This window comes from Caloenas nicobarica, chromosome 11, assembly GCF_036013445.1.
Source record: "Caloenas nicobarica isolate bCalNic1 chromosome 11, bCalNic1.hap1, whole genome shotgun sequence".
Taxonomy (NCBI): Eukaryota; Metazoa; Chordata; class Aves; order Columbiformes; family Columbidae; genus Caloenas; species Caloenas nicobarica.
The window spans coordinates 716,911-742,320 of NC_088255.1; the positions used below are offsets into that span (position 1 = coordinate 716,911).

At 43.0% G+C, this 25,410-nt stretch overlaps 1 protein-coding gene across 1 annotated transcript in view; it reads left to right on the forward strand.

Annotated features, from left to right (window-relative positions):
• SYN2 (synapsin II) overlaps positions 1 to 25,410 on the forward strand; it is a 189,208-nt gene that overhangs the window by 144,722 nt on the left and 19,076 nt on the right. Inside the window, exons 8-10 of the mRNA XM_065642730.1 lie at positions 3,862 to 3,936; positions 9,563 to 9,665; positions 20,416 to 20,565. Coding sequence (XP_065498802.1) covers positions 3,862 to 3,936; positions 9,563 to 9,665; positions 20,416 to 20,565 — 328 coding nt within the window. The remainder of the gene's footprint in view (positions 1 to 3,861; positions 3,937 to 9,562; positions 9,666 to 20,415; positions 20,566 to 25,410) is intronic.

Below are 25,410 nucleotides of genomic sequence, written 5' to 3' on the forward strand. Positions count from 1 at the left end.
TCTGAGGCAGGAAAATATAACGAAATGTGGACAAAAATGCACATATGTATTTACATATGCACACCCACATAGACATGCAAAGATATTTCTCTAGGAACTCCTGTAACATTGGAGGGATCAGAGATTCCTTGTATGTTGACGTTTGTAAGGTACAGTCGGGTTCTTTATCAGTAAAAACAATTGAACTCCAAGCAAATGATAAATACTAAGAGAAGCCAAAGTTGGAGCCAGGTTAAAGAAAACGCATGAAATATTTTATAACATTAAAGACAGGGTTAGCATTGTGTCAAGTAATTCCAGAACAGCCAACAAGCTCTATGAGAAGATAGAACCTTTTGCCCACGTGAAGGGAAGAGGCAAAATATAGGTTGCTATTGGAAGGCCACACACTCTTGCCTTCTCTCCTAAGGCGTTACTGTCACAAGATCCAAACTGTATCAGTAACTGTTGGCCTCTCCTGACACGTGACGTGAAGGGGTATTTGAGAAGGAACATCAAAGATTGGGCCTTTCAAGAACAGCTCGATAGTCCGTCTGCATCTCGCTGGACAGCTGAAGGGCCTCAAGCACCACGCAGACCCGGGTGGAAACGCTGTTCCCAGCGGTCGGGTCCGGCCGGCAGCGCGGACACTCAGGCCTCCTGCTGAACCCAGAGCTATCGACATTTTGCTAAAAGACTGTGTTGGAAATTTGAGTTGTACACGGTGACCAAAGCAGAACACTCAGAGGTTTCTGGAGTCCTTCATTGGTGACTTTCCATGTTGCTGGTGGTGCAGGACAGACCCTCTTTAGCTCCAGCTCCCTGTACACTGTTAGGTGTGCTGGGTCTGCTCCACCTCTCCCTATCGGCAATAAGAATCATGAACAAATGCTTTCGAACGATACAGCTTTTAGCCGCTGTCTTCTCCAGGAAAGTTAATTCTGATTTTGCTTGTCCCACCCTGGTGTTCCAGACAGGTGACTTTTCCTGGCTTTGGACCCATATCTGGAGACGTCCCTCCTACTTTTCCTAACAGCGCCATCCTCCTACACCCCCAAGTCACCTCTGTCCTATCTGCCCAAACCATATCTTGGGCCAGTCCCACCGCTTTTCCTCACCAGCCCTACCTGTTTTAGTCCTTACCCCCTAAGCCTGAGCTTTTTTTTTGCCCCAGGTTCTCCCTTGCCCCCTTTTTCCTACTCGGTACTGTTCAACAGCCTTGTTCTCCCTCCGCTTCCCGTCCCCACCAGCCAGACCTTGCCATCCCTTCAAGGCTGGGATGATGCTTGTCTCTTGTTGGTGCTTTGACAGGCAGATCTCTTGTGTTGTGCTCCCCATCCCTCCCCTCCTCTGCTGTTTATCACCGATGGAGTTGGTTTGTCTCTGTCTTACAGCTCCCGAGGGGCAGAGTGTTGGGACAAGGCGCAGGTCTCGGTGCCTGTGACACACGCCCGGTACCAGCAGCCAGCTGCAATAGTTGTGACTCGATGGTTCATTCCCTGCGGCAGGAATTGGACCGCTACATCTCATAGGAGAGATCCCTACAGTTTTTTCCGTGACTCCAAATTTAAATGCTGTTCAGTGTCTAGAATGATTTGGGAAGAGTCAGCCACGGTAAATTTATCATTTTCAAACGCAAATGTTTCTTCTTCGCAGAAGAAGCAGTTGGCCTAAGGGACAGCAAAAATAAGTTAAAATGACAGCTTGTTCCTCCTACCTTTTCTTTATTTTTAAGTTTCTACTCAGAAACTCTGGGTTCATCCAAATGCTAAAAGCCTAGCAATCGTCGTTTCTCTAGATTCTTTCATACAGTTAAATCACACCAAAAAATGAAATACCAATGCATTGTTACAAAGCGTCGTGAAAAGGAGAAGATTTACCCAATGTCTGAAAAATTCTTCATATGCATCCATATACATAATCTCAGTAGACTATTGTTTTACAGCTGGTTCTCATTTTGTTCTGAGACACAGGAACAGAGTACTTAGAGAGCCACCACAAAAAATACCAGCTGAACGTTTGTTTTTGTAGTTTAAAGAGAGTTATTAAGAGCTTCGGTTTTATAATTCTGTGGGAAATTGTGGTATAAGTGGATCCATGACTCACAAAACACTGGTGCTTATCATCTGTCGGTAGAGATTATAGCCAAAATGCAACATTGGATCCCGCTGAATACCACAGCTCCCCAAAACGCTTTGTGACACATACTTAACTGCACTCGGTGCCATTACAGAATCCATCTGACTTCAAGGAAATAGAGTTAAAAGGGTCACACACAATGAAGAAAAACAGAAATACAAAAACACCGCGCTGGAATCTCCTCTCCAAAAGCAATACCGTGAATCCCAACTTGGTGTACTTTGATCAAAAGGTCAATAAAAGAAGAGCAGAGCACACCAACCAAAAGAGGCGGCGCTGTAGAATCAAAGCACTGCGCAGGCTGCCTGCGGAAGAATTGTAGGTAGACATTTCTACGTATCTTTCTGATGACAGGTCCCTGCCCAGACGGTTTGGATTGTGTGCTTTAAATGGTACTAAACAACGCAGAAAGGTGTTGGAAGAAGGGAAACTCGAGTTACTATGCATCGTTTATGTTAATCATAATTCCTTTTCCCCCAGTTTTAAAAGAGTTCTTTGCAAAGACCAAATCAAGTGAAAAAATTTTAAGCCTGAGTGTAAAGCGCTCAAAAGTGTTAGGAGTTGTTTTCTATATTATTCAGTACTTAGTAAAAGAGGAAGAAATAATGATGTGAAGGACCCTTAGCAATTATCAGAACAGAAGGGAAGAAGGGTGGGAAACCTGCATGTTTCAGCAGAGGAAATCAGACGTGAATTACAGACACCATATCGGAGGTTTGAAGCGCCAGGTGCTCGGTCGGGCACTTTTCTGTCCCTCACACGGGGGGTGACAGAGCCCCCGTTGTGCTGGGGGTGACGGTGTCCGCCCGGTGCCCCCCGCCCTCCCCCGGGCCCCCCAGCAGCCTTCGTGCTCTGAAATTCAGCTGCCTTTATGAGGCTCCCATAGAAAAGTCAGCATTCCCCCCAAACTGCTACTGACCTGCGTCATTAGGTTAATAGAAAAATGGAGAGAAAACTATAGCTGCTGCCTAATGCACTTGTAACACATTACAGATGTTCCTATGATTTTACTAGCTGGAAACACTTCATAATTTGTAGCGTGAGCCTATTCCCAGTACAGCATTTAGGTTTCCGAGAACAGTGATCTTCTCTGCCCTGGTAGCAGTCCTAAGGTCTGAGGAGGAAAAAACTTTATATTTTTTTTTCTTCGATATTAAATAAAAGCTGATATGCTCAAGCCTTGACATTAACTGCTTACATTACATCAGTAAACTAGCAAAAAGTGAAAACTGGAGAAGAACCCAAAATCCAGCTCTAAACCAGATCCGAGATCACTTCTCTGCTGTTAAAAACAGAGATATCTTGATTTTCAAGTACTGGGACCTAACTCTGCCATGGTCTGGATCTGGAACGATGCTGAAGCTTCAGTCTCTGGCCATTTGCAGTAACAGTACGTCACAGGCCATTCAGTCCATTTATAACTGACAGCAGCTTACTGCTGACACTTTCCCTTAGTCGTAGTAGTGCGAGGGGTTTTCGTTTTGGTTTTTAAGTCTTAAATGAATATATGGGAAACACAAAATTCACAGCATTGTCCTACTTCATAACGTGCCTACAGTGAAGTATTACAGACAATTGCAATGCCTGTTAGAATTCAACAGATTTTAGATATTCTGTTCTAAGCTGCCAGATATTAAAAAAATGTCAATACTGCTATAGTATTCATGTGAAATTCAGAGTAATTTGAGACATAGTGAAAATATAAAACTCCTTGCTGTCTTTGTAATATTTTCCCCCTTTCAGGAGAACTTCCATATCCGGAAACTGGAAGACAAACACGGGCTCTGCAATGTTGGAACAAATTGCTATGTCAGATAAGTAAGTCGAGTCTCATGTAAAAGGTAATTAAAAAAAACAATGGAATTTTATTTTAAATTAATTTTTTTTAAATTGCATTGTTGATTGCATTTCGGAGGAAAGGCATGTCTCCCATCCCTTTTGGAAAAGAACCTTTGAATTAGATGAAAGAACATGAGCCAAGAGTTTTGGTGTGACTTGTCTCAGAGTTAACTAACCAAACCAAGTCCCAGCGTTAGGTGCTCACCTGCTCCCTTGGGTTCCTACATTCCTACCTGCACCTAGAAAACAACTGCAATTCCCTTCAGAAAATTGCATTTTTCAGATTCAACCTGTCAGTCATTTCTCCGGTTCATTTCCCCTCTTTAACAGTCTTACCCCAGACCACAGTGTTTTAAACTTTTCTCCTCCTATCCCATCTGTTACAACCAAACACTCTAGTCTGAACTTTGCCTACTTGAATCGTATTTCTCTTTTCTACTTTCAATCCTGCTAAATTGCTCATCCGTCTTTTTTGAAATTCCCACCAAACTGCACTGTGAGGCTTTTTACCCAGGCGCTGGGATGTGCTGAAGCGCATTTCCCATCGCTCCAGCTCTCTGCTTTGGCTTCCTCTGCTTTTCCTTTTCTCTCGCGTCGCTGTGCTGGATTCCCCTTGCAGTGCACTCAGGCCCCTTCTTGCAGCACCATTCTGCAGCTCTGGTCTTTACTGACAGAACTCTGCTCCCAATACCGCGCATTTGCTCCAAGTTCCTCCGCAACCTACAGACCCCTTTCCCCTGCAGAACAGATCTGCGAGGCTTTTGGAAGGCGATGAATTTTCTTTTGTTCAGCTTCTCCAAAGGTTGCTACCAGTGGAAGCTGTCTGTACGAGAAAAGTATCATTTAAGAGGTGTTTTAAAGTTCAATAGTAGTCTTTTCCCGGTGTTTTGGTTGTTTGGTTTTGTCGTTGTTTTGGGGAGGATTTTTTGGGTTTGTTTTGTTGTTTCATTGGGGTTTTTTTAAGTCTGGAACCTACAACTTATGAGCTGAGGGAGACCCGGGAGCTGAACCGTTGCCTGCCCTGAGAAAGGTGAAAACAAGCAAGGCAGGAATTGCAAGTCCCTGCTGTCCAAGCCCTGTCTAGACTGTGTCCTCGCTGCTCTCCCTGCTGGGGATGGACCGGAGCCACATTGTTTTCTCTTCCTCATCCCCCTCCCACCTTCTTTAGACAGTGAGGTTATTCCTTCACTAGCTTTAGTGTGTGTAATTACAGTGAAAACACAGGCACTGCAGTTTTGCCGTAAGGAAACTAAACAATATCGAGTGTGGGTCATGAGTATGAAGCGCAACCTCAGCCTCACTGTAAGCGCTCTCTGTGCTCTGCTTCTGCTTCCATGCCTGGATGTAAGACAATTAGAGCATAATAGGTATTTTCCTGTTAAAAACATGCTGGCCAGCCAAAAGTTCTTTCATGCTGATGAAGACAAAAGCATAGAAAAGGTGGATATTTTCTCGAAACAGAAAGGCATGCGTATCACATAGCCCCGCTTTTTGTTTGGTTACCCACCCAAGAGCAGGAAGCGGAGCAGGGAAGAGAAGGGAAAATGGAAGCTTTCTGAAGAGCTGAAGCAGTTTAACGGCGCACCAAAAGCAATCGAACCTGACACACGTGCATTTCGTTTATAATACACCTCACGAATTAGGAAGAACTGTTTTGAAAGCAGTGCCTGAATACAAACCTTAGTCTCGAAGTTTAGGACAGAAGGAGGAATGTGGTGCGGGAAGGGACAATGACCAGGTAGAGAATCAGCACATCTCCTTGTCACACGTTCTCAGTGACCAGGGTAGGGCCAGGAGGACAGAGCCCTGTGCTCACTGCCCAGCAGATCCCAAGGAACCAGAGCCCTGTGCTCACTGCCCATCAGATCTCAAGGAACCAGAGCCCTGTGCTCACTGCCCATCAGATCCCGAGGAACCAGAGCCCTGTGCTCACTGCCCAGCAGATCCCGAGGAACCAGAGCCCTGTGCTCACTGTCTGGCAGATCCCGAGGAACCAGAGCCCTGTGCTCACTGCCCAGCAGATCCCGAGGAACCGGAGCCCTGTGCTCACTGCCCAGCAGATCCCGAGGAACCAGAGCCCTGTGCTCACTGCCCAGCAGATCCCGAGGAACCGGAGCCCTGTGCTCACTGCCCAGCAGATCCCGAGGAACCGGAGCCCTGTGCTCACTGCTCGGCAGATCCCGAGGAACCGGAGCCCTGTGCTCACTGCCCAGCAGATCCCGAGGAACCGGAGCCCTGTGCTCACTGTCTGGCAGATCCCGAGGAACCAGAGCCCTGTGCTCACTGCCCGGCAGATCCCGAGGAACCAGAGCCCTGTGCTCACTGCCCAGCAGATCCCGAGGAACCAGAGCCTTGTGCTCACTGCCCGGCAGATCCCGAGGAACCGGAGCCCTGTGCTCACTGCCCAGCAGATCCCGAGGAACCAGAGCCCTGTGCTCACTGCCCAGCAGATCCCGAGGAACCGGAGCCCTGTGCTCACTGCTCGGCAGATCCCGAGGAACCGGAGCCCTGTGCTCACTGCCCAGCAGATCCCGAGGAACCGGAGCCCTGTGCTCACTGCCCAGCAGATCCCGAGGAACCGGAGCCCTGTGCTCACTGCTCGGCAGATCCCGAGGAACCGGAGCCCTGTGCTCACTGCCCAGCAGATCCCGAGGAACCGGAGCCCTGTGCTCACTGCCCATCAGATCCCGAGGAACCGGAGCCCTGTGCTCACTGCCCAGCAGATCCCGAGGAACCGGAGCCCTGTGCTCACTGCACATCAGATCCCGAGGAACCGGAGCCCTGTGCTCACTGCCCATCAGATCCCGAGGAACCGGAGCCCTGTGCTCACTGCACATCAGATCCCGAGGAGTCGGAGCCCTGTGCTCACTGCCCATCAGATCCCATGGAACCGGAGCCCTGTGCTCACTGCCCAGCAGATCCCGAGGAACCGGAGCCCTGTGCTCACTGCCCATCAGATCCCAAGGAACCGGAGCGCTGTGCTCACTGCCCAGCAGATCCCGAGGAACCGGAGCCCTGTGCTCACTGCCCAGCAGATCCCGAGGAACCAGAGCCCTGTGCTCACTGCCCATCAGATCCCGAGGAACCAGAGCCCTGTGCTCACTGCCCAGCAGATCCCGAGGAACCGGAGCCCTGTGCTCACTGCCCATCAGATCCCGAGGAACCAGAGCCCTGTGCTCACTGCCCAGCAGATCCCGAGGAACCGGAGCCCTGTGCTCACTGCCCATCAGATCCCGAGGAACCGGAGCCCTGTGCTCACTGCTCGGCAGATCCTGCCCGGCAGATCCCGAGGAACACACTCGATCAGCTGAGGGTTCTGAGGCCGCTGCACTCGAGATCGGCTCTGGGAAAAGCAGCCCCGTGTCCTCCTGTCAAACTGAGCGCACGAGCCTGGGCTGTACAACACAGCAGGCGAGTCCGTCCGAGACCTCGCTTTCCAAATGTAACTGTATTTTTCCAGCTCTGGCGTGTTGGCAGGAGATAGACTATTAAAAATGCTTTCATAGATCTGATTCAGTATTTCAAAGAAAAAGGCTTTTATTTTTTTCATGTAAAGTCCAGATATTTACTGTCAAAGGCCAGTTTTGCTGTCGTCACAGCTTTCTAAGATACATGTTGGTATTTTACAGCAAAAAAACAGTTATTTATAAGCAAGTGCATGCAAGCAGTCCAGTCAGTCAGTGCACCTACAGATGTTGAAATTGTCAGGCATCCAAAAAACCCTCTCGTTTTGGACAAAAAACATGTTTCTCACAGGACAAAAAAATATTTTCATTGCTAAAATGTTACCGTCAGGATCTTTTCAAACAGTTCTATCGATTTCTTTGTATTCTGCTTAAAAGAAAAACTTTTCCACTGGAACAGACTTGATAGAAGAAAATATAAAGAATGTGACCCAGTAAGTTTTCTTGGAAGGGATGCTGTTACTGAAGATATTTATGTACGAATAAGGCGCTCAGCCCGGTAATGAGTTTCCTTTGATCCTACAGTGAAGTCAAATGCTATGTTTATTACATCATTTTTTTTTTGCAATGGAAAATACAATGATGGGGCAAATCTATCATTGTGGCCCAAAGGCTGGATCAGGAGGGAGCAGGAGAGGAAATAGCTCTCATTTATACTCATTTATACTCAAATGCTAGCCAATGAAAGAGAAAAAAAAGTATGATAAATGGCTGCTTTAAAACTGGGGGGTTTTTTTGAGGAAAACATGTCCTCAAATGGTGCTACTGTGACAGTCACCTCCCAGCGCCCGCAGCCCCGCGGCTCCAGCAGAACCGCCCCCGCTCTGCTCCTAAGTCCCACCTCGTGCCCCCGTTAGACACGCAATCCCTCTGTTCATCAGACGGGTGGAGCTCTTCACGCAGGAAAAATGAATTGTATTACTGCATGTAGAATGGCAAGAGTGTCCGTTCCTCAGTTCGTGTTTTCTACCATGAGGTTAGAAGTGAAACGGAGGAGTTCTGATGTTCGATGCTGAATAAAGCACTCGCTTTTTTAGGAGTTGTAGAATTCCTCAGAATTCTTTACATTGCTATTGAATTTTACTGTAGCCGTCTGTAACTCCACGTGAAGATTATTATCTCTGCACGCTACGTAACTTGTACGTAGTGTCACACATCTGTTTCTCTTGCATCAGCTCAAGGGTTGTTTTGTCTTGATTTCTCTATTGCTTCGTTAAGCGATGTACATACAAAGCTCCCATTGCTACTTTGCAATACGCTTGGGTCCATAATTTAAGACGGAGATTTGCATTCTGGTTTCCCTGATAAAAGCATAAAACCCATCCGTCACTCGGTACACTGCCGAGCGCAATAGGCAAGAGGACTGTCACACCGGGATCTGTGCGCAGGGTTGAATGTCACAGGCACACAGAAGCCCTGTTCCCGGCTCTCCGAACCCCCTGGCACCAGCGGAGCCACAGAAACCGCTCAGAGGATCAGTCCCCGTCTGGGGAGCTCTCCCGTGAAGCGCAGCCCCAGCTAGGAAGCTGTACAAGCTGGGACACAGGAGGTTCCACTTGAATATGAGAAGAAACTTCTTCCCGGTGAGGGTGCCAGAGCCTGGCCCAGGCTGCCCAGGGAGGTTGTGGAGTCTCCTTCTCTGCAGACATTCCAACCCGCCTGGACACCTTCCTGTGTAACCTCATCTGGGTGTTCCTGCTCCGGATGAGCAGGATGAGGTCCCTGGATGAGCTTTCGAGGTCCCTTCCAATCCCTGACATTCTGGGATCCTGTGTAGAGCCGGAGGGAGGGTGCTGGGGATGCAGGATGGGACACAGCGAAATGCTGCTTGCGTTCCAGCGCGTCTCATCCTCGGGTCACTCAGCTTAGGGCAGGCACGTCTGGACCAGTATAAACTGGGACGGGATCCAGCGTAGCTCTAGGTGAGGATACAGAGCCCTGGCTTTTCTGGATTCCGCTGGGGAAAGTAACCAGGCCAGGATCTCTAAGCTACTAGTGGGAAATACGAATTCATAAAACTGACAATACAGTGAAAATTCTGAACTTGGGGCAAACATTATGAAATACGTTATTAGCTTAAGCCTATAGAAAAACAAGAGCCTGTAAGATACTCACAGAAAAAAATTATTTTTATGAAACAGGTACAAGCTTTGGGTTGACACCTGTTCTGAAATATTCGGTGGTTTGGACATCTGCGCTGTTAAAGCTGTGCATGGAAAGGACGGAAAAGATTATATTTTTGAGGTAAGCAATCCCACTCTTTTCAATATGTGCTTTTATATATTACAAACACCCATGTAAAGAACATTTGTGATAGGCACTGGTTTATTTGTGTTGCAGGAAAGACTGTGTATTTTCGAGCAACATTTAAATCGTAATATAAAGCCACATGTCCCAGTTAGTGGCAACACTTGCTGGAAAGTGTAACCATATATATGGTAATGTCTTTTAGTGTTTGAGGAAATGTCCACAAACTACAAAAACAAACCAAAGGTGGATGTCACATTTTCCCAGCCCGTATGATTGCTTTCCTGAGCAGGCTTACCAGTTTTTCCTGGAAGGTTTATAGATAGCGCTATCCCAAGGGAAACCCCAACAAAATTATACCTTTACATGGAAAGGGAAATTGAGAATGAAGTGGAAACAACGACTTTTTTTCTAGCCTAAATGTTACCTTTAAGATCGGATTCTTCATGAATCACAAGTTTCTGCTGCAGAGAATTTTGAAAAGTTTGTGTTTCTCATTTACCTTAAGGTTATTATGGATAAATATAACTTTACAAGCTACTGGCACTTGCCTGTCACATAATTCAGGATTTCGTCAGCATCTTCCACGTTCTTAGAATTTTATTAAGGAGCTAGGCAAGGTCTTCAGAATCTCCCCGCTCCAAAAGAGGTTGATATTTGCTAAAGCAAAATTAAGAGTATTTTTTCTGTATCCTAAGAGTGATCTGGAGATTATGGATTGACCCTCTCTAGTTATTCATATCCATTTATAACAGAAAAGCTTTGCAGAAGTAAAAATCTTTGTTTTGTCACAGTGTTAAACAACCCTATGTGTTTTCTTCGGTTCTAGTTTCACAAATTTATTTATGAATTATTGCAACTGCTCAGTAAATAGCACTTTAAAGGCCTGAGCAGCTTGCAACATTCAGCAAAACAAAGAGCATTAATCACCACCTCCCGAGATGCTGAGGAAGACGTCAAGGAATCCTGTTTGCTTGGTCTGCCTGGCCAAATCAGAACTTCTTGTGTTTTATTGTATCAAAAACTCACTGTAGCTTAAAATTTAGGATCGCATACTAATGGTCCTTGGTTGCTCCTTCCCCCAGCGCAGCCTTGGGCAGCCCCACACGCTGTTTAATGCTCTGTAGGATCCTCTGCATGCCCAGAGCCCCTGGGTGTCTCAGAGGACACGTCTCAGCTTTTTCCATACACACCAGTTTATCTAAATTCATTACACTTGAGATAGTTCATGCTGACTTTAATCCAATAAATTCTGACCCCAAAATTTAAACTATAAAATAAAGAGAAGTAAATTATTTTAAGATACAGGACCTTAGTTATTTTACCTCATAAGATAATAGTTAAAAACTGAAAGATTGCATGCAGAAAGCTACAAAATTAGAGTAGGATTGCATTTGAGAAGTATGTTCTTAAACTAGAGGTTTCAGACATAAACCAATGTTGTTTCTTACACACCGTGGCTAAAACTAGTCTAAGAAATAATTGGTATCGGCCAACACTACTTAGTCCCACCTACCGATCTCTTTTATTCCCTGCTTGCTTTTCATCCTGCTCCTTCTGTACAAATATAGTTGGACCTTTTCTGGTTCCAACCCATCGCACTGAATACACTTCACTTTCATTCACCGAACTCGACTGTTTCCACATTTCTGATATTGTGCAGTTTTTCAGATTTTTGAGGTTCCGCTGCTGTTGGGTACACAAGGGAATTCCTGCACCGGGCAGGTGGGGAGGAGGAGAAGGGGGAGCAGTTTGTCGAAAATGAAACAGCCGGTGCAAATGATGCCCTGGACCAACAGGGTGACCCCCGTCCTGCTTCTGAACAAACCCGCTCCTTTTCCACGCCAGACACGGTCATACTTTTAAGCAAACAGAATTCTGAGAACTGCAGGATACATCATGCGCTGGCTGTATAGAGCGTTTTAAGTAGAGCACATAATAGATGTTGCAATTAAGAGTGGATAGAAGCATGATAATTCTTGCCGTTCTACAGAATCAGCTGAATTGTTTGGAAGATGGTAACGCTCATCAGCAAGAATATTCACAGTCCGTCTAAGACAGTGAAATGTAGAAAAGTTTGCGAAGTTCACATCCAGCAGAACATCTGTCAAACTTGCGATCATTTGCTACTAAAAAGCCAGCTTACATCAACAGTTATCACAGTATAATTTTAACAGTTACTTCGCACTATAATTCTGTGACATAATGAAGAGCAGAAGACCGTCCACACCAGTATAGGGAAAATTGTTGCCTTTTGTGTACTTTCAACATGGGAGCATAACTGTGTTATTAAAGCTCGCACGTACACACCGCAATCGAGAGCTGAGCATTCCAGACAGACATTGGCTTCCGAGAGATTTGCTGCGCTAAGGTTGGGAGAGCAGCATTTTACAGGAGCCAGTACTGAGTACACAGAACGCGTTTGGACAGAGGAGAGCGTTAGGACGAGAGCTTCAGGACATGCAGAACCCAGGACAATAGTTCTAAAATACCCACAGTGATTAAGTGTTACGTGTAACAACTCATCTGCTTACAGAAATCCATTCTAAACTAATGTTAGGAAGTATAACACACAAATTACTTTTTATATGACTATTTCTGGAAGGTAATCAGTTAATTTCATATTGTCTTTTCCTTTTTTATCCTATAACAATGATTTTATTATTTTAGTGCTATAGACATTCAACTGCTTTGTGATGGTCATTTTGTCACATTCTGCTTTCTTTTATTCCCCAAAGCCATGGAGCAACAAATTGTACCAGTGGCTGATCTTAGAGAATCAGCACAACATTGTGTCTTGTGAATCTAATGTTCTAGCTGTTCTTCTTAAAACACACCTCTCTAAAGTGATTCTTTATCTGTGGTCTAGTCCAGGACGCTCACATTGCAGGTAAGAGTGCGTTGGTTCTTAATGTTAGACCCAGTCATCATACCCAACTTCTTCATGAAGGGTAAACACTTTTTTTTTTTTTTTCTGGTTTAGTTTCTCTAATAGTTTCTCTTCTATATCTGTTTGATTAAAAGGATGAGATTTTAAAAATTATTTTTATTTTAAAGCCACATGGCCATTCAAGACCTGCGAAAAGTGCTTGCTGTGTAAGTAGAGTAATGACTGTTCAGGAATAGTATGGAAGGTTTACAGAACTAAAATGATAGAAAAAAATTAAGGATATTTAGTGACACTGAAGTATAGTTCTAGACACTTCATTTCTGCATACCTAAACCTTGCTATGAAATAAATACTCAAATGTTCATTACTCTTCTCTTCCTTTGACCAATTGGGTCTCAATATAATAAAAACCCAAGAAATTGCAGTGTAAGTACAACTTCTCACATTTTATAGCTTTGGGTGTTGGATTGGAGTCCATTTTATAGATTTAGGTCGGTTCCCCAGGGCTGGTTTGTCCATCAGTATCTTCATATTTCAATAGCCCCTCTAAGAGATTTCTAGCCATCTGAACAAGCCGAAGGCGATATTACTGTTATTTCCCAACCATTATAAAAAGGACACATTTTTAGCGTACCACTCATCTTTCCACACTGCTGCAAATTCTCCTCCCAGGGGAATTTCGAAGGATGTCTATTCGTGCCTTCTTGCAGTTGAGGGATACCTTATGCATCCCCAAGAAAAAAATCCAGACCAATTTGTCTGAAGACAGGAAGGACAAAATATCGGTCATAATTTCATTCAAACACAACACAACCTCTGTTTACCGCGAAGCTCCGGGCTCCCTACGGTTGTCTGATGTGGGGGCTGTTAAGAGGTAACTTTGGCTTTTAAAAGAACATGGTTTTCTAAAAGTTGGTCCCTGGGAGAAATTACCTTCTCTAGAAGATCCTTCTGGTTCTTCTTGTCTTTTGCTTCTATTCTCCAAAGAACTATCTCCGAACTCCTAGTAGGGAGCAATGAAGTAAATAAGGAGTCTCTTAGCTAAAGGGAGGGGTTGTAAGGTTGATCAGGAGGAAGTTACTGTTCTGTGTAACAGTCTTAGCTCTTCACTTCGTGTCTATTCTTTTCACCTCTGTTGGAATCATTGGCTGCCGAGCATCATCACGCCAGAAACAAGAATTTTATTAACACATCATTGTAACATACACCTTTTTGACTGCCTCACCGATTCGTGCTAATAAGACATCGAATTAAGGTCCATTAACTTTCACTTCTTAAATAGAAGAAGGACTTTTGATCTTTCCCTTTTAAAATTAATATTTCTGTAATTTTAATACTAGAAGGAACAGATCCTTGAGCATTGTTCATGTTTCTGACTCCAGTGAATATTATCTTTTGTGATTCATTCTTGGAAAACCAGACTTCTGGGAAACTAAACAAAAGCTCATATCATGGTGATGAATGCAGTAAAAGAGAACAAATGTAATGGAATCCTTTAAAGTGGCCTCGCAGGCAGTCTTCCAAACTTTACTCAGCGGGTGGGTGGCTGCTGCAGGTGTCTTATTTCTGCTTGCTTGTTTTTACCCTAAGCTATATTAAAATTGGCTTCCAAGTGGTTTATAATGTAGAAAGATACAAACCATTTGGATTCCATAAAGAATATTTTGAGCCGCTGTAAGCCAATATAAGAAATTAAGAAACAGAACTTGATTCATTTTTTAAGTCTTGGTCCCAGAGATTCTGTCCCTGAAGGTGCTGCAGCCCATCAAACCCCCAGGAGATATACCTCCAACTGCAGCCTATCTATACGGTGTGGGGTGCATTCTTCTGTCTTCATCATATACATTTTCAAAATTCAGCACCGAAGACTGGACGAAGACATAAACATATATTCTGTTGGAATTATTTGGTAATGTCCCTGGCCAGCGGTTTATCCCAAGTCAGAGCCCCGCTGAGATTGGGGGCACCTGCCGGCCACGCCGCCCGGGCCCTTTCCTGAAAGGAAGACGAGAGGGAGAGGTTTTGTTTCTTACCATGTTGGCCAATATCATAGGTACAAGTCTCCTATAATAAACAGATTTTAAAAAATTCCCTAGAAACAGAACGATCTGTAAATCAGGTGATTTGGCATGTAAATATGTGCTTGAGTGGCCATGATTTTTTTACGTGCTAAGTGGCTTTCCGTCCATTAAAGAATATCCTCTGTTCGGGTTAGTAAGGGAACTAAATCCAGCTGGAATAGTTGATCAAGTCAGAAGCCTCTCGTAATTTATCATCTGGTACTATAAGTTTTGAACATTTAGGAGTCTAAAATTACTCTTTTGGTGGTATAACTAAGACCACGTCCGTCTGTGAAGACTCGTATTTCCAAAGCAAGGAGCATTCCCACATTTCCTAGTAGAACTTAATAAAGCTTAATAAGAAATGCCTTCGAAGCTACAATTCTAGAAAAAACCAGCCTTTTTCCAAGTTTCTGGTGCATTAGTGCTGAATTCATTAATATATTCCCTTATGTGGGCTTCATGTGATAGAAAAAAAATCAGTGTATTCAATGAACTCTTCTGGGACTTTTTTGATATTTTGGAAGCAACACATACAATCCACTGAAATTTTCCAGACACCATTCCAGAAATAATGATGTCAGCTGCTCTTTTAGACAGAGAAGTAAATGAAGTGTATCTAGTGACATAGTTAATGAAGGGCGTGAATTTGTTTTGCTAGGACACTAGTTTTCATTTGAATGGAGCAATAATTATTGACCTGCATGAATAACATTAATATTTTGGTTTCCACCCTAAGAATAATTATTCACTAATATTCTTTCACACCATATTTATGTTTATTGTGTCTATTGTCAAAATACCTGTAACTTTTTAAATTAGCAACAATAGTACTTCTTGTATGTGACTGGCTTACTGTTTTCTTTTGTTCATAATGAAGCATACTTTAGTAATAGGAGGAGAAATACAGGTAAAATTCATTGTGATGTTAACTTAATTGTTATTTTATAGAATATACCAATCTCTTTCACATATTTTCTTCAGTGTGCTGGAATTTTCCTCGGATTTTTTTTATAGTTTTACAATTTTTTTTTTAAATCTCCTACGTTCGCGTGACTTTGCAACGTACAAATTCAGCTCCATCCGTCGGTTTTGATTGGACGCAGAAATCGTTTGCTTGGTTTGTTCTCATTCCAGATGAAAACAAGACCGTGTAGGTTTGTAGGCACTGGATCCTTCACCCGGAGACGCCCGGTTCCCTTTCCCAGCGGTAGTTACTTGTCGTGCAGTGTTGCTGTTCACCGGCCGCAGGAGGGGCAGTACAGATTTCCTCGCGGTCACCACTGCTTTGCTGCTGCCCTATCCCAGCTCCTCAGGTGTGCTCGCCTTTCCAATTACAAATGATTCCTGCTATAGGGACCTCAGGGAAAGCCCCGCGATTGCTTCATGGCCAGTCACTCCCTGACTTCTCAGAAATCACACCAGCTCTTCTTACGCCCCGCTCAGTCTTAAATGACCTCCTCAAACGATGCGTTTTGCTTAATGTCGGTTACCTTCCCCGTACTTAGAACTCTTAAATTAAAATCCTCATCAGCCTCTGCCTTTACAGTCAAAATTTTCACCACAATTGGAGACATCCGGGTCCCACAAAACCAACCCAGAAGAATAACACATTCATACCACAGCAACAACACCGTCCAGCTTCTCTTATTCACAGACCAAAGGAAATGGTTTTGCTCAGTCCTCACGCTCTCAAGCACAGACCTTCACAATCACCCTGGTTCACAATGAAATTAATTCCTCCTCTCTCTGCACTTACCGCTTATCACATCCCTCTCCTGTAATTCACACGTCTCTTTCCATCGGAATGGCAGTGGGATGGAGAACTGTGTCTGGACAGTAACACTCAGGGGAGTTTCTCCTTCAAACATGATGATCCCTTTGCAATTACTGATTCCTTACAATGCGCTGCCTCCTTTATTAATCCCATCCCATTTCTTCCCATATTCCTCAGAGTTCAGCAGCGTTTCTCTTTCTTGCCTGTCTCAGTCTTGCAGCCCAAATTTCAGATGCTCAGTAATCCACACTAGCAGCAGAAGGCACAGACTAATATTCACTAAAAGGTCCTATCACTAAAAGGTCGGCGTTTCGGTTTATCGCAGTATTGCGTTCACTTAAACATCCTGTTCTGGCTGCTGTTACTTCTACCCCGTCTCTTATGGTTTAATAGAAAGATGTGTCAAGTACATTTCAGAATATGGTTTCTGGGTGATAAAATTCATCCCGTAGAGTTGGTTACTGAAATGTACATAAAGATAGAAGTGATATGAATTAAGTGACCGGAATTCATAGTGATGCATGTTTTTACTGGCATCTGCGAAAGTAACACATTTGACTTTATAAATTACAGATGTCTTTTTTTCTATGAAATCCTCTTAGTAGGAAACTACAATATTTTAAATAGCTGAACAAGGTACTGAAAAAAAACTTGGCTGTGTTTAAACGATATTTTAAAACTAGTACAGGCTGCAAATAGACGATTTATAAACAGGATGCTTTGTGTATGTTTAAGCTTTGTCAGGTCCTCTAAAGCGGGGAAAATGCCAGCGTGGCATTCCTGTTAGTTACTCACAGGTTTGGAAAACTGGTAGCGTTACCCAAAATATTTTTAATTCTTAAGGTACATTTATAGAAAACATTTCTGATAACTGGGGAAAAAAAGAAGACAACAAACCCCTCCTCGTAAAGTATTCACCGTGACCGCAGCTGCTTTGGCAAGGAACAGCAGCGCTGACACCCGCAGGGAAGACGTTTCTCTTTGGGATCAGTAGTTTTCTTGATAACCTGACACCTTCCTTTCTCTTTTTACCACTTTGGCTGCTGCCTGTGTCCTTCAGGAAAGCACCAGCACACGTTGGAGCTTATCATCATTCCCAGCCGCATCTGACTGAGCGCTTGTTCAGTGTTGTGTGCGGCGGATCTGCGGCCAACAATATTTATCCCAGTTCGGCAACAAACGCCAAGGGGTTTTAACAACATCAAAACCTGTCCAAGTGACAAAAGGTCGTCCAGGGCAGACGGCTGTGGTTTTTATGTCATATGGGTTTGAATCTGCCTCGATTTGTGAGCAGGGCAGCTACGCTTGAAAATATTGTCTTCAAGAAATCTAAGATCTTCTCTACTGAAGTGGACACGAGGTTTTGAGCAACACCTCAAGGCTTCTTTTTTCATCCTTAGCCATAGAACTACAATTTTCATATGTGTTCTGGCAAACAACGTGGCAATATATCCTAAGGGAAGTTTATATGTAAACTTGCAGTTAGAGAAATATTTAAAAATAGAAATTCAGGCAGGACCCAGTCCTCCAGATCTTAATCCTGTCTGATCCTTTGGCAGGATCTTATTTTAGGCAGTTTGTTTCACAGTCATTCCAAATAGGTTTTTTAATGTAAGTGGATGGTAAACAAAGCGAAGTTTTATTCGCACACTTGATAACTGTTGCTTCTGTTGTTGGGTAGGAGGGGGGTTGAATACATACCTGCTAGTGAGAGGGGGCCGTATTTACAAAAATAACTGTCGCTAATGCCCGCCTTCAAGGGGGGCAGGTTTTTAGACTGCAGACATAACTCCCCCTCTGAAAATCAAACGTTTTGCAGCAGACAGGCAAATACCCCACGTCCTTCACACCGTCATCGAGACATTCTAACGTTCAGTCATTATTAACACTTTTAAGTCCTGGCCAAAGTCTCTGGTGTATATGGTTCCCTCCTCCCTCCAGGATAACGCATATTGCTCTTGCAAGAAAAAGCTCGTGATAAAATGAAGTGGATCTTTAAGTATTACAACGTTATTAAGAAAGAGCAGTAACTCAGCAGACGTTAATACTAAAGTAACTCCACAAAAATTTTGCGTTTCAAGAGCCACACAACCAGCAAGACTATATTTTACCCATTCAGAAGTATCAATTCATATTGGTTCGATACTTTTCTCTCAATTAATTAAAAGCATTGTTTATATTCCACTTAAGAATATCTCTGTTGAAAATATTGTAAATTTTATAGAAACTTTCTGTGTAATTATTAAGATTTTCTGCAATACTGTCGATGTGGCCCAAAAGTGGAAAAACATTCATTAATTTCTTAGGAAACATTTGCTCTCGACTTCAGTTATTGTTTCATTGTTTACCTTGGGGTTACTTTAAATTGGTTTAGCTGTGAAGAAGCTTAGAGGAGACATCCTGGATCTGAAAACCCCTGGACAAATGTTGCCAACATTTTGGTTGCCAATACACCTAGGCAGCATCTCTTGTAAATGAACAAACAGAAGAATAATGTAAATGCTTTGGGGCTTCAAACTAATCTCATTATTAGAACAAAATTGTCTTTGTCAGTCTCGGTAAGAATTTCTATAGCGCTCACCATACGTTGAAAATCCTCAAGCTCAGGTAATACTATTTATAATGCAGCTCATTCCCAACTACTGTGCAAGATGAAAGGTTACATTCCAGTGTTACAATGAACAACGCACGTTCTCTTAAACCCAAGTGTCTCTTTAAATAACCAATTTGTGTGTCTAATTCCTAGAAGCACTTGCATATCTAAAAGAAGGAAGGTAAAGCTGTGCTCTTTGTTGATAAAGGTGATGAAGTGTTCAGTGTAGGCTGATGGATTGAGTTGCCCCACTGTATCCCAGCTCAGGAGAGCTCCATACGCTGCAGGTGCTTTAGATTCCCCGGGTCACCCCTACAGATAACACAGTTCTTCCACCCTGGGAGTCTAACTGCTTTATCCCCAGCAGCCTCTCATTAATTATTAATACTATTGTTTGCACTGTAGGCCTGGGTCACTTGTGATCCCTACCTGAGAAACACCAAACGGCGGGTGACGTGCCTTGATCGGAATTGAAAAAGGATTGCGGTTTCTCAAAAGTGAATTCAATCCTTTTATTGTCAAAATAAGAATGTCCAGTGCCATTGTGACTAATAGTTGGGGTTATTATGTTACACTTTTATTTCCCCTAAAACAAACATAGATGTGCCAAAAGTAGATACGGTGTAGAAATAACGAAGATTCTGTAGAAATAACAAATGCTTATAACCCACTGAAGCGACTGAATTCAGTATTAGTTTTATTCACCTGACTAGCCGAATTAAATAATTGCTGAACACGGTTAACCTGCCACATCTAGAATGGAAACGTGCACATTTTTTTTGCCTCTCTGATATCATCCTTTCTCTGTAGAAGTTATTACTTCTTTTTTTTTTTGCATCAGCTGCACTCCAGCCACACTGCTTTTCAAGAAAGCATATCAATTATAACAACGACTTCTTTAAAATTTTTCATTTATCAATAAGGATCTGGCCTTCCCTAGCAGAAATCCAACAAATAGCTAGGAAGCCAAAGTTTTAGTTTGCATTTCCATGTTCTAATTGAGCTGACGAACATGGTGTGAGTCACAAAAACACCTGAGAAAATCTTCAGAAATGTAGTTTAGACAGAGACGCAGACAATTACGTCCGATTTTTGGCAGACCACTGAATAGCCTAAGAAACGTGATTTTGCTTATGTGTGATGTGTTTCCCACAGGAGTCCCGTTCCCAAGTGTCATCACACTGAACCTGTGTGTTGCTCGAAGGCTGGAAAGGGCCGACGTTGTAAAATCGCTCTTCTCTTGCTCTGCTGACCCATATCCTGCACTCAGGCGCTTTTTTTCTGATATAACATATATCATCTCTACAGATCCTGTTTGACTTTTGTTAAAAACAATGAATCAAACGGATGACGTGAGTTTCTGCGCAGGTGTGGATCAGTTTGCTCTGGTGCCGTGTCAATGGCTGATGTGGTGGTTTATGTTACAGGTCATGGACTGTGCGATGCCTCTGATCGGTGAGCACCAGGCTGAAGACAGGCAACACATAACCGAGCTAGTCGTAAGCAAAATGAACCAAATGTTGTCCAAAACTCCTATACCATCTCCGCAGAGACCCACTGCCACTCAGCAGCCTCAGGTAGGAAACTTCGGGGTTTAAAATAGAGCATCTTATTCTATAATTTTAAGCTCAAATTTTTCTTCAAGGAATTTGGCTGGAAAACTACGCAGACACATGCTCAACTACAAGGATTCAAGAACTTACCAACATGTTTTATAGGTTTGTCACATTCAAATGAGATTACCTGCAGGTATAATCAAATAGTGCAAGTGTTGGCGTGGTTCCACCAGTAAACTGGTAGCTGTGAATTACCAGGGTTTGTATTGTTTCCTCTCAGTCACACCTGTATAAAATATCATGGAAATAATAAGAAGCACTTTCATAGACAATCTTTGCCCTGAGGATGTCAGAAAGAATACTAAGACAATAATACTTGTTCTTGTGAGAAATGAATTGTACAATAATCTTTTTTTAATTTGCTGCAATTTACAAAAATACCTTTAAAATCTAGGAAACTCCTGAAATATGTTTAGCATACTAGAAAACTTGTGTCAAGGGTTGCAAATGGATGTATTTCACTTCTTTTATTTTACATGGCCTGCTAATTAAAGTGTGGGGATGCAGAATTCTGCCCCGGTCTTGGTACCGTTCAGACTTTGGAAATCATCTTTGTGCTTCCATTTCCATGCTTACAAAGTGTGAAGTTCATTTTATTGATCCTTTAAATAACTTCTGAGAGTGTGGTGTTTTTGTAAAAGTCTCTAAGAACGTAAATTTTTTTTCCTCTAAGTTGGAGAGATATGGATTTGATGGGTGGACTCTCAGATGGATAAGGAATTGGCCAGATGGCTGTGCCCGGAGTTCCAGTCGACGGCTCAATGTTCAAATGGAAACCAGTAACGAGGGGTGTCCCTCAAGGGGTCTGTGCTGAGACCAACCCTGTTTGATATCTTCGTTAACGACGGGCACGGCGGGATGGCGCGCACCCTCGGCAGCTCTGTGGGGGACACCACGCCGAGCGCCGCGCTCGGTTCCCCAGAGGGGACCTGGGTGGCAGAGTCCTGCACCTGGTCACAGCCGCCCCAAAATAGCAGTCCGGGCTGCGTGATGAGTTGGTGGAGAGCAGAGCTGAGAGAGTTGGGGTGTTCAGCCTGGAGAAGAGAAGCTCCCGGGAGACCTTGTCGTGGCCTTTCTGTACTGAAAAGGGGCCGTTAAGAAAGACGGAGAAAGACTTTTTACCAAGGCCTGTAGGGACAGGACAGCGGGGAATGGTTTTAAACTGAAAGAGGGTAGATTTAGATGGAATATAAGGAAGAAATTCTTTACAATGAGGTTGGTAAGACGCCAGAACAGGCTGTCCAGAGCAGCTGTGGGTGCCCCATCACTGGAAGTGTTCGAGGTGAGGTTGGACGGGGCTTTGATCCAGTGAAAGGTGTCCCTGCTGCGGCGCGGGGCAGGCTAGGTGAGCTTTGAAAAGGCTGGTTCTAACCCAAACCATTCGATGATGCTGCGATTCTTTGAAAAGGGCGATATAAATGCTAAACAGCATCTTTTATGTCTTTATAGCTAGGCAGCAGGTCTGATCAAGAGCACCATTATGAGCTACAACTTTCACGTACCTCCTTTAATATACTGACGGAATAAACCATGACGATACCTCCTGACAATAAACTATTACGGACTGTATTGCTGCTCTGTACCAGCGCAGCTCCATGGTAATCAGTGAAGCATCAGAATAAGCCAAACTGTAATACAGGAATTACCGAGCCTGAATCAAGAATCTATTTTTACTCCCAGTAGGCTCCACACCAGGTAAACAATTTGAAAACAATTTTGTGGCATACCTCAGACAGACTAGTTCTTGAGGCAGAATGACTAATTTGTTCTTCAAATATATCATCATGCTTTAAGTTATAAAAATACACCATCCCACATAAAAAAGTGGTGTGGCTTCTATTTATATTACAGTCACTTGAAACTAAGCACAAAATTGTTTCAACCACGGAACCACATACAATGGAGAAGTTTCCATCCAACACGACTCTAGTCCCTTGTAAAGGGCACTGAAAAAGAAAGACAAGGAGGGAGAAAAAAGTATCACCTTATGCCAAAATACAGTTTCTTTTAGGACTAGTAGATTAGCTGTATGAATGAAGCAAAGAGTCGAATTTAGAGCTGCCCAGAGCATGCAAGTCAACACAAATAAAAATTTAAAACAGTAATAGATGTTATTGTAACATTGATAGATTCCCAGTTTGCCTTGGGTAGGCATCCTTCCCTGGATTTTAAAGAAGATGAGGAGGAATGTTTGTGGTTACTGGTGTCATCCAAAGAAACTGCTTATCTGTTGTATGTAAATAAAGCTTTTACTCATTTCCAAAGAAAAAAACTGCCTACGTAAATCCAGAATGAAAACAGGACACAAGGAACGTTTTAAGAAAGTTCCTAAATTCCTCAGTCATTGGTGTCACTTATCATGTCCATGAAAAGGCTTTTTCCTCTTGAACGAAAAAGTTCTGGACGAATCCACAGGGAGTATTTGCTGGCTAGCTGCTGAACCTCTGTTAGATTTCTACTTAGTTTAGGTTACTGAAGAATTCAACCTTTGCTAACAGCAACAGGATGTTATTCAACATTCATCTTCTTTTCCTTATCGTATCCTTTAATCGTGGATTGCAGTTGACCAAAACCAGAGATATCCCTTCGGAATATTTGCAATATTCATTAGTTTTCCTCTCAGTTAACCAGACTCTGCTTCCTCAAAATTCGCCTTCTCGTATTACCCACCAGTTTAGGACAGACAAAGGGGATCAGAATTTCTACAGAAGACACTATTTGCAAATACCCATTAATCTTCCCAGCTTTAAGGGAAAATCATGAAAAATCATTAAACAGATCTTTAGTGTTTAAAACAGATATTTCCTCATGTGTAGTTAATTTTTAGCTAGGTTGTTTTCCTAATAACAAAATCAGTCTGTTAAAACAAGATGTCCCTTTCATCTTTGAACAGTCTTCTCCTTTTCTAATCTGAGAAATTATTTCCTAATCTCGACAAGTACAGTCCGTGCATTTGTGGGGCAGAGGGTTACTGCATATTTCTGCAGGTCACATAAAATGCAAAGCCAGTAACTTTTTCCGGATCAACTACGTGCATATGTATATGTCTTAGAAACCCAAGTAATATAAATATCAAAGAGTAATTTGTGTGTTTTGCTACTTCTGCTTTCAAATGAAGACTTTACAGTCAATAGCACAGCTGTAGATGTGCCATGTTTTGAATTCCCTTATTATCTGCATGGGTTTTTAAAAATTATTTATAATCTACCCACTGCTATGGCCTTGGGTGCATCGCGCGTAAAAGAACGCTTCGATTTATAAATGCCCACAATGGTCAGCACTATTCCAATTAGCTGTCTATCAGAAAACAAAGCAATGATTAGGAAAATAAGGCTTTGTTTCCAGCTGTGCAGCCAGATGTTGGTGGGAATGCTTGGCCCGGCAGCGTGTTCTCTGTCGGAGCAGCAGGAGGAGCCGCTTCCAAAGGCAGGGACCCCAACAGCTGTCTTGGCCGTGTTGAACCCTCAGATCCTGGGATTCTTAAACACAGGAAGTCTATAATCCGAGATATCAGATACATAGAGAATTTTTCAATATATATTTTGTACATGAAAGGTCGAGTTATTTATCTGTAAACACTTGCCCAGGCTCTCTAACAAGTTTGACTGGTACCCGGCGTGGCAGAGGATCGGTGGAGGGGAAATGCACAGTTTGCTGAGCCACCAAACCGCGGCTCCTGCTTTTCTGGGGTGGTTACTGCAGACCTTTGACTGCAACACCGAACCGTAGCGGGACAGAAAATATTCTTGATTACAGGATCCAAAGCTCGCCAGTTTTGCTCTTATCACGAGTCTTCCCACTGCAAAGAAAAGCAAGAGTCCCTGGACTCGGAGGAATTCTGTCTGGTATGACTACATATGGTCAAAAATCTCATTGCAAAAATTAAGTTGTTTCTATTTAATTTAAAAATGTAACAGCCTGTTTTGCTCACAACCACGATGAAACTATATAGTAGAACTTTATCTAGGAATATGATTTTAATAGAAGTTTTCCATGAGACAAACCTGCTCTGCTTGTAGGCGATAAAACGATGGAAATCGAAATTTCTACCTTTTGTAACCTCTTTGAATACTTTTGAAAGACCTTTAGAGAAGCCCTTTTCAAATCTTTCCGTAAAAAAACCCAAACCAGTAGGTTAATCTCCCCGGTGCAGTGTTTTAGCCACGGGAATTGCTTCTTTCCGTCTGCTTTGATTTATTTCCGTTTTTTCTATTTTTCTCTTAATTATTCTTCGTTCCTTGATCCTTTACACTATTTGGCTAAAGCCAAGTGGTTTTCTCCAGTCTTGTTTTTCTGTGTTCAGAGAGAAAATTGAACCAAATGTAAGCATAGCGCAAGTAACAAGAAGTATTACCTCCAGAGAGAAAATCAAACCATTATCAAATTACCTATTCTTGTAAGAGTAGTCACAGTTCTATTACATTCCGTCTCTTGTATTTGCCTCGTTTTTTTAAAGTAAGCTACTCACGATAAGCAGCTATTTGTTTCAAACCACTGAAGCTTTTATGATGGCCAGACAATACAGTTACTTGAGTTGATCTTATCTGAAGGAGAATGCATTTAATTGGGAAGGATCCCATCATGGAATTATATGGAAATCTAGAATTCAGTATTAGTCTGCTTATTAGGAGAAGTAAACTCCTCCGCACTAAACTTGAGGTGTGGACATGTTCTACATGAATTTCTGCTTTGCACAGTCTCGTAGAAGTTCACCTGAAGTACAGGGTGTTTCAAAAAGATGGACCCAATTTCAAAGCAATATATTTCACGAGGACAATGTGTTACAATTACACAAAAATTTGCGAA